Genomic DNA, 15,949 nt, shown 5'->3' with positions numbered 1-15,949 from the left:
AAGCAATTTCATTGTTACTTTAGTGTCCATTTCCATGATTGCCATTGAGTTTGAATATTTTTCCTTAAGTTTATTGGCTTTTGGAATATGATTTTATCAGATTATAATGAATTGTCTATGTCTGTTCATATCCTTTTCCTATTTTATTTCCAATTGAAATAAAATTTAACTCTTGAAACCATTTATCTTTGGCTGGGGGTTGGTGAAAAGTAATGCTGAGTTACCATAGGTATAGAGCTTTTATTGGATGATGAAAAAGTTCTAGATAATGGTAAAAGCTCCATATTGCTCTGAATGTGCTAATATCACAGAATTTTTGTGCTTATAGATGGCTAGAGTGGCGAATTCTAGTTATTTTATATTTTGCAGTGAAAAAAAAAAACTTTAAAAAATGTTAGTCTGTCTCCTGCCTCCTCATCTACTTCACTGTTTAGTTTTAGCTTACCAAATTTCTTATTAAGGTTAATTCTAGCTGTATTATAGTTTTTGCTCTGTTCTGAATAGAACTTAGTAATAAGGGGCTAATTATTTAAATACAGAAAATTTTTAATCTAACACCAAGATTTTTAAAAAATTAATTCCAAACATTAAAATATCCCAATCTGGATTTTAGGTTTTTTAAAGCCATTTGACTATGTCATCGAATAAGGAGAGGTATCTGTTATTTTATGTCTATTGTTCTTGGTGTAGTATTGACTTGTGAGACCTTTCCTCTTCAAATGTATGCATTTTGTATAAAGTTCTTTCTCAGCACTGCTGTAACCACATTTCTATAGATTTTGGTGTTTTCTATTGATTTCACTTATTTCTATATTTTTTAAATATCCTTTGGGACTTCCTTAACATACTGGTTATTTAGAAGTGCATTAATTTTTAAGAATTTGGAACATTTTTTATTTTTTCCTAATTTCTAATCTTGATTCTTTTGTGGCACAGCCTGTACTATATGACTTTATTTCTTTAAAGTTTGTGAAAATTTATTTTATGACACAGGATGTTATCTGTCTTCATCAATGATTTGTAGACACTTGAAAACATTTGTTCTTGTTGTACTATGAATGTCAGTTATCATGTGTGCATTACTGCTCTTTACATACCTGTTGTTGGGTGTGATTTGTTGAAATTTTTTTGAGGATTTTTGCATACAAGTTTATTGGAAATGTTGATCTATAGTTTTATTTTTTAAATGCTGTTTGTATGGTTTGGGTAGAAGGTAGTACTTGCCTTAAATGAATTGGAAATTATTTCCTTTTTTAAGAGAAACTGTCAAATGGGTATTAATTCATTGAATGTTTTCTGTAATATTCTCCAATGAAATCACCAGATTGAGGAAATTTCTTTTTTAAGAGCTTCTAAACTACAAATTTAATTCTGTAATAGTTATAGGATTTTTTAGGTTATCTATTTCATGTTGGCTAAACTTTTATATTTTTGTAGATTTTAAGGAATTCATCAATTTCTTATAATTTTAATTTATGAGCTCAAGGTTGTTCATAGCATTATCCTATTATCTTTTCAGAGGCTACAGGATCTGTTGTGATATACCCTGTTTTCTTCCAGATGTTGATTCCTTTTTTTTTTTTAATCTTTGTCAATTTTGATAGAGGTTTATCAATTTTATTAATTTTTTCCAAAGAACTATCTTTTTATTTCATTAATTTTTTGTATAGTTTTCCTGTTGTCAGTTTCATTGGCTTCTACTGTTTTTCTGTTCCTTTGCTTGGCTTGTGTTTGTCTTGCTCTTTTTTTCTACTTTTTGAGGTAAGAACTTTATTTTATACTTTGATTTATAGTCCAATAGCATTTATTAATTCTGTTATACAAATTGCTTTAGCTTTGGCCATTATATACTCTTTCATTAGCTTGTGTGTACCTTTGCTATACCCCATTTTTGTTGTTGTTTTTGAGTACATTATTATTTTCTGGAGCTACAAGATGTTCCAGATTTATCTTAAGTATTTGCTGACTCTATTGTAGAGATTGTAGAGATATCCATTGCTTCAAGGAAGAATATTTTTTTTTTAAACTGATTTTTTTTTTAAAAAACTGAATCTGAGTCTATACTGATGTCTCCAACTTGAATGAATTGTTGTGTGGATTATTCTGTATATTCCCATGTTTGTAAGTACCCATTCCATGAGTGAAAAGCCTGGCATACATCATTTACCATTCATTCATTTAGTTTTTAAATTTCTTTTACATATATAACCATATCATAATTGTTGACTCACACCCTATGGAAATCATTTTAATCAACCAAACTATAGAACTTATATAGTCACTGCCTTTGGTCTTGTAGATTGCACTCATTTCTAAATTTGCTTTGGTCAGTATTGCCGTCTACCCGGAATGGCGACCTGAGCTGGGTTCACAAGAGCTGGCTGCACCAATAACTTAAGAAAATGACGAAAGAAGCAAGCAACACACAGAAATATCTTTTGCTTGCAGGAATCAGGGATGTCTCTTGACTTTAAGGGTCCATTGAAAAAAGAGAGAGCGAGCCACCTGAAAGTCCTCTATGTAATTGGGGAGAAAGACATTCAACCCAAATGAGAATAGAGATTGGGTTTCAGCGGGGTGTAGTCCAGTTTCATTGGGTGATGCCCACTCCCAGAGCATCATTCCCCTGCTGAGAGGAGGTGAGATCCACCTATTTCAGCACGCAGCAGAAACCAGTCTCTGTCGCTCAAGGCTAAGGGTCTGTGCTCACTTCTGTGTGGTAGCTCCCAACAGGTCAGCATCATTTTCCCCAGCCCACTTCAATGAGATTGTTTCTATATATCCTGTATTGAATATGTAATATGTAATATTATCAACTTCCAAGATTAGGTTATCAAAAGCTGTATGACTGTCTTTGGCTTGTTGGAGATATCAAAATCCCTATTTCTCTCTCTCTTTTCACATTTGTCCTTTGTGGATGAAAGTCCATATGGTAAGAAATAGGCACCCAGCCTCTAGCCAGAATCAGGTATCAGACATTTAAGCAAGTTTTCAGATGATTCCTGGCCCCAGACTTAGGAGCATGATTCTAGGCCCTGTGGGAGTAAAGATAAGGTATACTTATTGGGCCTGCCAGATTTGTGGCCCATAGGCTCCATGAACCTAAGTGGTGATTTTATGTGACCATGTTATATAGAGTTATTTACTATGCAGATCTAATAACTAGAAAAACTTTTTCAACTTTCATACTATTATCAAATCTATTTTTATTTTTACTTATTTTTTAAAAAATTTGTTTTGCAGTACTGGGAATAGAACATAGGGTGTCTTACCCCTGGTTTACATTCCCAGTTTTTAAAATTTTTAAACTTTTAGACAAGGTCTTACTAAATAGTTAAGGTTGCACTCCTCCTGTCTGAGCCTCCCCAGTATCAGGAATTATAGGTGTGTACTTCCATGCCTGGCTATTTTTAATTTTTAAAAAATCTATTGTATTTTCTTGGTATCATTTTATATTTCTACAGGCAGTGATTATGGGTTCTAATTTCTTCACATTATCACTAATAGTTATTTTCTGTTTTGTTGTTTTTGTTTAATAACTGTCCTAATGGTGCATAGTAGTCTCTTATTGTGGTTTTGATTTGTTCAACATTATTGTCATTAGAGAGCTTTAAATTAAAACATTTCGATAGTTATGTTCATCTATAAAAAGGGCTAATTTTCAAAAAGCTAGTTTTTTTTTGATAACTCTGGAGTTTCTGTCTTTTATTTCAGGAGCGTTGTAATTGTTAAAACATTTTATGGTATCTACTTTTAAATATCGTTAAATGATTCCAACATCTAATAGATCTCATCCATTTATTTTCTTGTTCAGATTATGTTTTATTCTGTTCTTTTTTATATGTTAATGATTCATTTTTATTGTATTTTGGATATTTGGGTTTTTAGGTTAGTAAATTTTTGATCACATTTAAGTCTATTGTTATAACACATAGTTGACTTGTTTTGTTTTAATGTGTAGGTTTTTCCTTACTTGTGTGGTCTTTATTCCTAGCAGTGGTATTTTGTTCTGCTTCATTTTCTGATGATTTTAGAATTCTAGTTCAATTCATGTTCATGGGTTTAAAATGTCTCTGGGGTGGGTGTAAAGTACTTTCTTGAGCCTCCTGATGTCCTGTTATTCATGGTCGATTGCAGTCAGAAACTGCTAGGCTTGGGTCTCCTTATATGGGGTATGCTAGACTTTCTTAAATCTTTCTTAAATGTTGTTCTTCCCTCAGATTAAACTGTCTAACTGCCTTGGCTGTGAAGTGTGGTACACATTCAAATATTAACTTAGAATGTGAAGTAGCGGCTAGAAATAACAGAAGTTTCACTGTTCTGCAGTGTTTATGGGTCATACTTCTTGTCACCACTGATTGTTGGAATGAGACCTAAATTGATAGGGGCTTTCCTTCTCTACTGTTGTTCTATAGCACAGTCCATGGCTTTGTTGCTGTGCCACAGTAAACAGAATGGAGTACCCCTTGGACTATGTTGTAGAGGGTTGAGATTTCCCACTAGTCTCTGTTGTGTTTTCCTTATTCAGAGAATGTGAATTTCCTCTTTCCCCTTTTGCCTACTGTTGATCTGGGTTGCATGCCTCATCATGGCCCAGTCCAGAAGTGTGTGACAGATAAACAGGAAAACAAAAAGACTTACTGCATTGTCTGTTGTTCTTTAACCTGTTTTGTCCTATCTTCTCAGATCTGGAACACCTATAAAGACTTTAATATGTAATAGTAAATATATAATTCCATGATGAGAATAATTATATGATTATGTTGTATTAATATTATTAATTAATATAATTATGAATGTAGTCTCTAGATTATGATTTCCAACCTATTTTAATGCACCTATGTCAATTTTGTTGAAATATTCACAGAATTGAAAGCTTGGGCCTTAATGGTTTAAGTCTTGAGATTGCTAGTTGAGTCTGCCTTCTTTCTCCCAGCTTTGAGAGTCCTATTATTGTTGATTGACGGAGAGTTTCTAATGAATTTAGGATACTTACAGGGAGAAACAAGTAAATGCTATCTCATTCCAGAACCAAAAGCCCCCCTTTTTTTTTTTTTTTAAAGAGAGAGAGAGAGAGAGAATTTTAATATTTATTTTTTTTTAGTTTTCGGCAGACACAACATCTTTGTTTGTATGTGGTGCTGAGGATCGAACCCGGGCCGCACGCATGCCAGGCGAGCGCGCTACCGCTTGAGCCACATCCCCAGCTCCCCAACAGCCCTTTTTGGTTGTACTTTAAGTTTTTAGGCTTTGTTTTTTATGGTATGAATTATTATGAATGCTACCCAGCCATTTTTTTCCTTGATTTTTGAAGATTGAGGGTTAAGGAAGAATATACATATGTGTTTGTAAATTCATGTATATGTATATATAGATTAATAGATATATACATAGGCACCATCTTCATATGTACACACATAAATATGAATTGCTTTATACAAACTGTGTATCGTGTGTGTGTGTGTGTGTGTGTGTGTATGCTCTTTAATTGTCCTTGCTTCCTAGCTTTTAGCTAAAGATAGAAGAATCTTTGTGATTACTCTAGGTTACTTTATTATTTTAGCTTTTCATAGATTTTTCATATTTTGAGATGTTATCAATAAACTTGTGAATTTTCTTTGAGTATTTCTGTCTTTTCAGAGCTTTAGATAACAAGTTTAGTTCATTAATTGATAATTAGAACTTTTAAAGTATTTTTGTATTTTAATCATGTCTTTGATTATGAATATGTTCTGAAAACAGTCTTCTGAAAACTTCTAATTAAAATATTGCACCTTTAATTCTAATACTATTTTAATGAACAAGAATCCTTGTATAATTTTCTTCTAGTACAGGGCCATGAAGTTCTTCAGAAAATCCTGGCAACTGATATTGTTTCTAGAAATACACCCGACTTGAAAAAAATGTCAAGTAAAAAACCAAGTGACCATCCTAGTGAAGCTGAGGAAGAATTTTACTTATCTGTTGGCTCACCTGCTGTTCTTTTGGATGCAAAAACATCTGTATCACAAAATACTAGTTCATCTCTTGCTCAAAAGAGAGAGACTTATACTTTTGGAAATTCGTTAAATATGCTGTCTTCAAGTACAGAGATTTCTCTTAAAACCAAAAAAAGGTAATCTTTATTTAAATAGTAGTAATCATGCTTTAAAAATTTTACTATTTGTAAATAGTATTTTACTATTAAATAGTGGTAATTCGGTCTTCCATGTAGTTTTGCAGTGATTATTAATGGGTTTTAACATGTCATGAGAAAAACAATATCTCTTTCTATATCTTCATTTTATGATTGATAAAGAAGACCTTAAAAGTTTACTTGAGAGAAGTGAGGAAGTAAACCTTTTTATAGTCTCCGGAAAATTATTGTTCTGGTGTAAGTTTTCTATAACTTCCTAAAGAACAACCTATCCCTACTATATTATTTAAAATTGCAAATGTAGGTACATATTAGGTCATTTCTGGGCTAGGAAAGAGTATATGTTATTGTAGATGAATTGTTGTAAATCTAGTTCCATTTCTTGGAGTCCCTTTGACCTTTAGGAAGAAAAGTAGGTTGTTTAAGATCCTTTGTTATTGTAGGCTTTTACAATGAATCTAATATCTGATCTGTCTTATGTGTTTCTTGGAGCTAAGGAGTTAAGTCTTAATATTTTTGTCTGAATATTTTAAGACTTTACTATTTAAAGTGTAGTCTGTCACAGTACTCTGAGAACCAGTGTTCTAAGCTACACATTTTCTTGGTTAATAATTTAACCATTGTAAGGCTCAGTGCAAAATTTCGTAAGTGGTCTGTACCAATACTGTAAGTTCAGTAAGACTCAAATAACAGAGTTTATGGGTGCACTTAGCTTGTTTTTCTCTTGCCCTTTTAGGTTAAACTTTGAAGATTTTATTTTAAAAAAAGTAGAAATAGAGAATAAAGTATCAGAAGTAGAGAATAAAATACCAGAAGGACAACAAGAAAGGAAGCCATCAGAAACATTTCAGAAAAGTGTACAGGATTTGGAACATGAAATTCAACCACAAACTAAAAAGAGCTTTTCAACATTGTTTTTAGAAACTGTAAAAAGAAAAAGTGAATTCAGGTGAGTTATTAAGAAACTGTCCTTTGAGACATTTTTTTTTTCCTTTTCTATTCTATGAACCATGTCTTCAAATTCCTACTGTTCATTTATCTGGAAATAAATCATTTAATTGGTTAAAATTTTATTTTTATTTTTTGAGATGGGGTCTTGTTACATTGCTTAGACTGGCCCCAAACTCAGGATTCTCCTGCCTTAGCCACCCAGGTTGCTAATTAATGCAAATTTTTATTGAAATTTTGCCTGCTCTATAGAGGTAATTTTTTCATTTTTTAAAAAATGTATTTTTTAGTTGTAGTTGGACACAGTATCTTTATTTTATTTATTTTTATGTGGTGCTAAGGATTGAACCCAGGACCTCACAAATGCTAGGCAAGGGCTCTACCGCTGAGCCACAATCCCAGCACCAATTTTTTCATTTTTTAAACCAGTAAATCACTCCCCAAACCATTCTTTAATAGACACTAAATTAGATATGAAGAAAAAATGAGTTTATTCAGTTCTCATTGCTCTGGCTCATCATTTCTTTCTGGTTTGTGATATCAAAAAATGAAGACAGTCTTTATAAATAGAATTATATAAGACTACTTGTATTTCACTATTTCAGGTTTTAAATCTTTTTTCTATTTCTTCTGTGTCAGTAAAATGATAGTCCTAAAATAAATTTAATGTGTTCATTTCTATTTAACCCACTAAGTCCCAACTTTTAAATTCTTCAGATATTTCAATGAAATTGACACAGGTGCATTAAAAGGGTTTGGAAATCATAATCTAGAGCTTATATTGCTACATTAATGTTAATATTATTATTAACATTATTATTGTATAATAATGTTATATCATTGCATTATATACTGTATACTATATTTAAGTCTTCATAGGTATTCCACATCTGGGACAATGGGGAAAAATGGATCAAAGACCTTCCTTGGTTTTGAAATATCTGTGTAGTGATTTTAACCCTGGCTTCACATTTATATAAATAATGTCAGTCAGGATTGAGAAGTATTGGTCCATAGAACAAATTTCAGCTGTTATTTCACCCTCCCTAATTATCTGTTTTTATCTTCTTGGTCTTATATATTTGCATATGTATTTGCTTTGCCATAGCTTTTTCCTTTTTCATCTGCTAATTGCTGTTTCTTTTTAAGGTCTATACTAGACTTCTACATTTTTAAAGTTTTACTTTATTGTTTTGTTTTGTTTAGATAGTTGCTTGCTTCATATTATAGTTTTACAATTTTAGGTATGTATTTTTAGTTAAGATTTAAGTCTCCCATTCCAGGAGTTTAGAGTTCTTTTATATTTTCTGTTCAGTCTATTAGAGTACTTATCAACATATTAGGATGTTTTTTATAAAAACATGTTGAATCAATAAATGAAATTCCCATTTTGTTCAGTCTCTGTTCCCATAATTAATTTCCCAGTTACACACACACACAATCACTTATATGCATGTGTTCCCCACCAATTGAGACAAATATGTTACACTTGGGGTTAGTTATAGCGTTTGAAAGGGTAATTGTGTGTTTTTTAATGTCCTTTTTGATAAACTAGTAAATAAAGGTAGTTTACTTGCTAGAGCCAAATGTAGCAAGTCATTATTTCCTGTGCTTTCTAGTATCACTGCTTTTACTTATGGTCTTCCTTCTGTTTGTGTTTCTTGCATTTCCTCATGACCAACTTCTTGCAGCTCAAAGGCGGCAAAGTCTTTCTCACTTAGTCAGAAGTAATCGTGGCCTATTCTGAACTTTAATAGTGTCAAAGTTGTTTCCTAAGGGTATCTTTGGTTTGAATAACTGACTAGATGGAAATCCCTTGAAGTAGAAGGGGAACAAATTTGGCAGTTCTTAATCGGCTAGTTGGAAAGACTTCATTTAAAAATTCTTAGCTTTACCTCTTTATATACAAAAACTAATAGATGTTACAAATAATATACTATAAATCTAATTGTATTTATTTGTAACAGTTTGATTATTTACTTAAAAGTAGGAAAAACAATATATCCATTGGGCATTCAGTCATTGTGGTCTTTTATTCGTGTTTCATATATATATATATTTTTAATTTGTTGCTTACATAAATGCGATTTTCTTTTTTTAATTTTTTTTGTTCTTTTTAGTTATACATGACAGTAGAATGTATTTTGACATATCATACATACATGGAGTGTAACTTCCTGTTATAGTAAGCTTTTTCACCACTGTGACTAAAAGACCCAACCAGAACAAGTGTAGAGGAGAAAAAGTTTATCTCAGGGCTCATGTTTTCAGAGGTCTTAGTCCATAGAAGTCCTGTTCCATTCCTCAAAGCTGGGTGAGGCAGGACATCATGGTGGAAGAGTGTGGCAGAGGGAAGCAACTCACATGATGGTCAGGAAACAGAGTGAGAGATCTCCACTTGCCAGATACAAACATATACCCCAAACCCATGCCCCCAATCCTCACATCTTCCCTTCTATTTCAGTTACCACTCAATTAATCCCTGTTGGGCGATTAATTCACTGATTGGGTTAAGAGTCACAACCCAGTCATTTCTCCTGAACCTTCTTACATTGTCTCACACATGAGCCTTTGGGGGACACCTCACATCTAAACCATGATACTTCCCATTTTTATGATTGTACATGATGTAGAGTTACACTAGTGGTGTATTCATATATTAGCTTAGGAAAATTATGTCCCATTCATTCTACTGTCTTTCCCATCTCCATCCCCCTCCCTTCTCTTCACTCACTCCTCCCTGTCCAATCTGGTACTCCCCCCACACCCCCATTGTGAGTCATCATCTGCATATTAGAGAGAACATTTGGCCTTCAGGTTTTGGGATTGGCTTACTTCACTTATCATGATAGTCTCCAGTTCCATCCATGTACTGGCAAATGCCATAATGTAATTTTCTTTGTGGCTGAGTGACATTGCATTGTGTACATGTACTACTGTGTTAGTTTTTACACAGTTTTCTAATTACATAAATCTGTAAAACTCTACTACCAGCAGACAGTGTATTAACATTCTCTGTTTTATAAGATTTATTAGGAGTATGAGATTAGAAGAGTAGAGAAGGAATTTTATCTTAGAATCCTCTAATAAAAAGGGAAAGAAAGGTAATCTTTTTTTTTCTATTCTACCTTTGCTTCTGCTTTGACTAAACATTAAGGAAGCATCCTTATCCAATTGAAAAAGGCGGAAACCAGGAGTGTATATGCCAGCTTTGGAGTTTCGAAATTTATCCTAAGTTTTGATTTTGCATATCTCATTAAAGCCTGTGGTTTACTCAAGTCTGTTACCATAAAAGCAGGGAAATGTAAGATGAATCCATCAGCTTACTATCCTTTGAATAATTAGATTGTATTAGAGTTAATATTAGATTGTAGATTGTACTTAATGTTAGATTGGGATTGTAGTTAACAATTTTCAAATTGTTTTGTTATCCCTTTATAGCACTAAATGTGGGAAATTATGACAATATTTATATAATATAATAAGTTAGGTTGGGATGTGGAAAAAGAGGGCTAGAATATGCAAACATGATTAGATTCCATTTGTGCTTATGCTACCTTTAAATATCATCCAATTATGATTATAGTATTGAAATGTATGTGAACATGTGTGAAATATTCAAACTTGGAATGAATTTTTACATTATATTTGGTGGTTCTATGTATGAAGTCCTTTGGGATATGAAAAAATTAGAAGAAATTAGTCCCTTATAATTTAGTAGAGTTCAATTAAAATATTAGATTTGGAGGTTTCTCAGAAATAATACTGTCAATATGAAGAAATTCAGACCCCAAAAGGCATCTGTTTAACTTATAATTTAATAAAATATTATGTGTGTTTCTGTGTGTGTGTGTGTGTGTGTGTGTTTATGTATACACACACTATCATCCATTTTGGATTATAAGTTAATGTTTCTGGGTTATGATTTCTCATCTGGGTTTCATTTTTTAGTTTATATTGGGGGGCATCAAATTAGTTGCCATCTCTAAATTTTTATGATCCTGTTAGTGACATAAATGAGAGTGATCATTTAAAAGGAAGGATTTATAAAATTAAGGGAAAATTGAGAAGTATGAACTGCTCTTTTAACAGATATGTAGATTTTATTTCTTATGTAATTTTCTTCAGTAAACAAAGATAAAACTTCATTTTTTTAAGCTGTTAAAATAATAATCCTGTTTTAGTCCCATTGTTAAGCATATAGTGACTGCTCCACCTCATTCATCTCCTCCAAATGATATGAAGTTGTTAGAAGATGAATTTGTAATTGATGAGTCAGATAGAAGTTTTGCCAGTGGATCTTGGATTACAATACCAAGAAAGGGTGGATCTCTGAAACAACCCACAATATCCCCTGCTGAGAGCACTGCAGTCCTTCAAGGTAAGAAGGCAAGAGAAAAACATTGCAGTGTATTACCTAACACTTTGAGAAGTGACCAGCATTTGCATAAAGCTCACCCAGAACAGAAATTTCAACCCTGTGATGAAAAAAAAGTGGATACAAGTTCTTCTTTGACAGATGAATTGGAAAATATTGATAGATCTACAAAATATGAAATCTCTTCTGAAAATGCCAAAAAACCATCTGAAAACAAAACGCCAATAAAACAAAATCAGAGAAGAAAATTTAAGGCCAACGTAGTTAAAAAACAGCTTGATCTGGAACAGTCTAAAGATAAAAATGTAAATATGTCACACTCTGCTCAAGACAAGTTGCAAAAAAATTTAGACAGAAATGGAGAAGATTGTGAAGGGACGAGAAATGATAATATATTCAAAACACCTACACTACCTGTGGGTAAGTATTTACGTTGAATATTAACTGAATATTATTTTATAATTTACATTTTTAACATCCCTGTGTAGCTTTGGGAAGTAGGCAAAGTAAATCTAAATCTACAGAGAGTTTCAAAATTCTATAGGTTCATTTTTAGAATCAGTTTATGTTATGTATAATTTAATTTCAACTTTAATTTTTGTTTAGTTTCTAAGATCCCATCACATATAGAGGGAAGAATAAAAGGCAAAGATTAGTTTTTAAAACAAGTGAAACAGAATCAAATTCTTAAGAGTATTAAAATATAAATGGGGTAAAACCTATTATACCCAATATACCCACTGTATATCAGTATAGCTACATACATGCTCTTCTATCATTCACTAATTTATATGTTATTAAGTGCCAGACAGTTTTGGCATGAAAATCAAAAAGATTACTGAAACATAATTTCTACTGTTAACAGTATCATTTTAGTGGGGTCTGTAGACCAACAGATAAATGTACTTACATGTACAAAATGAACGTGGAGGCACAAAAAACAATTATCTAACCAAGATCACAGTAGATATTTGTATCTTAGGTGGTCCTATAATTTATCATCCTAATGAGGCTACTTTTATGAATGAGAATGTCAGGTCAATAAGTATAAACTGGAATTGTCCTATACTGAGAGTGTGGCTGCTCTCCTTAATATATCATCATTGTTTAGTGATTGGGATTTGTAGTTACATTTAGTCATGAAGAAAAGGTCAGTTTATAGTCTTCTTCTTCTTTTTTATTTTTTTAATAGAGGATAATGAAATCAAGGGCATTTTTTAAAAATATTTTTTTAGTTGTCAGTGGACCTTTATTTATATGCAGTGCTGAGAATTGAACCCAGTGCCTCACATGCTAGGCAAGCGCTTTACCACAGAGCCACAACTCCAGTCCCTCAGTTTATGTTCTTTGTAACACTTTCAGTTAATAGAAAAGGGGTCATAGCCTAAAAAGAGCATGCTACAGGGACACTGCTACATCGATGTTCATAGCAGCACAGTTCACAATAGCTAGACTGTGGAACCAACCTAGATGCCCTTCAATAGACGAATGGATAAAAAAAAAATGTGGCATTTATACACAATGGAATATTACTCTGCATTAAAAAATGACAAAATCATAGAATTTACAGGGAAATGGATGGCATTAGAGCAGATTATGCTAAGTGAAGCTAGCCAATCCCTAAAAAACAAATGCCAAATGTCTTCTTTGATATAAGGAGAGTAACTAAGAACAGAGTAGGGTCGAAGAGCATGAGAAAAAGATTAACATTAAACAGGGATGAGAGGTGGGAGGGAAAGGGAGAGAGAAGGGAAAAGGCATGGAAATGGAAGGAGACCCTCAGAGTTATACAAAAGTACATACAAGAGGAAGTGAGGGGAAGGGGAAAAATAATATAAGGGGGACAAACGAATGTCAGTAGAGGGGGCAGAGAGAGAAGAGGGGAGGGGAGGGGAGGGGAGGGGGGATAGTAGAGGATAGGAAAGGCAGCAGAATACAACAGACACTAGTATGGCAATATGTAAATCAATGGATGTGTAACTGATGTGATTCTGCAATCTGTATATGGGGTAAAAATGGGAGCTCATAACCCACTTGAATCAAATTGTGAAATATGATATATCAAGAACTATGTAATGTTTTGAACAGCCAACAATAAAAAATTAAAAAAAAAAAAAGAAAAGAAAAGGGGTCATAGAATTGAATTCTCTTAAGAACAGTTAATGGAAGAAAAAACACTAGTAAATTTATTGGGCACCTTTATAAATGTATATAATGTAATTTAATCCGTCTTGACAATCTTGTAAAGGAGGATGTAACACTGAAAAAAGATTAAAATAAATCTTGTCCAGGATCTGTCCTACCATACAGCTCCTATTTTTTCAGTTCTGCTAAGAAATTTTTTAAAATGTGAAGATATTTTCAATGCTCAGTGGAAAAAATAGCTAACCAGAAAATGCTGTTGACTAACCAGAATTGTGTATGTACCTGAAAATTCTAGATGACTACATGATATTGCAAATACAGAGGTGAGAAAGAGTATATTAGAATATAATATTAAAGGTTATTTTTTGGGCTGGGGATGTGGCTCAATCGGTAGTGCGCTCACCTGGCATGCGTGCGGCCGGGTTCAATCCTCAGCACCACATACAAACAAAGATATTGCGTCCGCCGAAAACTAAAAAATAAATATTAAAAAAATTATCTCTCTCTCACAAAAAAAAGGTTATTTTTGTTAAAAAAAATGCAGTTTAATTTTTTATCAATGAATTATTTAATTTTTGTGCTCTTTTGGTATACTCTGTAAGATAGACTGTATATTACCCAAAGTAGTAGTTTACAAGTTTTGTCTGTTTGCCTTTCTTTATTCTGCTTGAAGTAGAGGTGGAAAAAACTACCTTTTCTATTTTGAGGACCCCTTTTGTAAATGTTGGCCATGTCCTATATTCTTTTTATCATATTTGTTCTTTATTTTTTAAATTTCCTTTAGTTTCTAATAATTTGTTGGCCATTTTAAGAATCCGACTAATCTAATGGTGATATTATAAGAAAGTTTTTATCTTAACTATTCCCTTAAGCAGAATATGATTTTACAAAATTTTAAAGTAGAGAATTTTGATCAATCCATGATTTCTTAAGAGAAGACAATAAATGAAGGATGTATACTTGAAGAATGGTTCCTGTAGTTGAAATATTATACATTTATTGAGTACCTATACACTTTAACACGTTGTCTAGATTGTTCTGTGAATATGATGTTCTGTTTAATCACTATACCAGTTGTAATTTTCTCCACCGCCCCCCCCCCACCATTCTTCCTGTCCAATCCAGTGAACCTCCCCTTCATTCTTTTTTTATGGCTGAGAAATATTCCATTGTGATATGTACTACATTTTCTTTAGCCTTTCATCTGTTGAAGGGTTTCCATAGTTTAGTTATTGTGAATTTTCTGTTTTAAAAAATTACCATACACTTAGTATCTTAAAACAACACATATTTAATAACTTATTGTACTATAGGTCAGAAGTTTCACTGGGCTAAAACCAATGTGTTGGTGGAACTGTATTTCCTTCTGGTGACTTTGCAAGAATATCTGTTCCCTTGCCTTTTCTTCTTGACACGTATATTCCTTGGCTCATGATCCTCCTCCATCATCAAAACCAGCAATGCCAGACTTGTTATGTTTTGAATTTTTCTTGCCTCTTCTGTCATCCTGTATCTGACTACAGATTAAATGACACATGCAGTTTTAACTATGCATAAATTTGGCCAATCTGAATAGTCCAAAATAATTTATTTTCAAGGTTTATAATGTAAAATCTTCCAAAAAATAGATTGTAAAAAATCATTAATTATTTCAAAATGAAAAACAGTAGTTACCTATTTTAACTTGGTAAGTGGTAAGAAGGAACAATATATTTTTTTCCTTTTGTAAGCTAATTTATATTTTAGTTTAGTAGTATATCAGAATTATCAAGCCATATGAAAGCTTGCATTTAATCAGAAAGTTAGAAATCTTAAAAACATGTAAATTTTAAAAACTTGAGATGAAGTCTATAGGCTCAATTTAGTAAGTTCTATTTTTTTTTTTTTTTTTTATTTTAGGAGATAAGAGAATAAATAGAGGCACCAAAAACAATAAGGAAGAATCTAGAAAGAAGCATTTTTCAAGTGAGTCCAAGAAGAATAAACTTGTATCCGAAGAAGTGACTATTGCTGTCATGAGAAGTCATAGGATTTCCAGGCGTCCATCTGATTGGTGGGTGGTAAAATCAGATGAAAGTAAGTATTTTTATTTAAATTATATTCATTAAGAGGTACTAAAAAATTACTGTGTAAGGGGTTTTTTGTTTGATTTATACTCCTATTATATAGAAAAAAATCTTGGACATAATTTAATTGGGTCATCGATAGACATTTTGTTTAAATCAATTATGCAGAAATTCCTAGGTAAATAAATAAATAAATAGATAGATAGATAGATAGATAGATAGATAGATAAAAATGGGCTGGGGATGTGGCTCAAGCGGTAGCGCGCTCACCTGGCA

General features: G+C 32.4%; 1 protein-coding gene across 4 annotated transcripts in view; it reads left to right on the top strand.

The window, feature by feature from the left end:
• Cenpc (centromere protein C) overlaps positions 1 to 15,949 on the top strand; it is a 75,136-nt gene that overhangs the window by 16,521 nt on the left and 42,666 nt on the right. For 2 of the 4 annotated variants that reach the window (XR_006848313.2, XM_046428741.2), the window contains exons 6-9: positions 5,830 to 6,115; positions 6,873 to 7,085; positions 11,269 to 11,882; positions 15,507 to 15,683. Coding sequence is in view for 3 of the 4 variants with exons in the window: in XM_046428741.2 (XP_046284697.1) it covers positions 5,830 to 6,115; positions 6,873 to 7,085; positions 11,269 to 11,882; positions 15,507 to 15,683 (1,290 nt within the window). In the remaining variant the exon portion in view is untranslated. The remainder of the gene's footprint in view (positions 1 to 5,829; positions 6,116 to 6,872; positions 7,086 to 11,268; positions 11,883 to 15,506; positions 15,684 to 15,949) is intronic. The other 2 variants (XM_058574037.1, XM_058574036.1) reach the window with 2 other exon arrangements.

This window comes from Marmota monax, unplaced genomic scaffold (assembly GCF_021218885.2).
Source record: "Marmota monax isolate L192 unplaced genomic scaffold, Marmota_monax_Labrador192_F-V1.1 WCK01_AAM20220418_F8-fsc00132, whole genome shotgun sequence".
NCBI classification, from domain to species: Eukaryota; Metazoa; Chordata; class Mammalia; order Rodentia; family Sciuridae; genus Marmota; species Marmota monax.
This window is presented reverse-complemented; position numbering and strand designations above follow the sequence as displayed.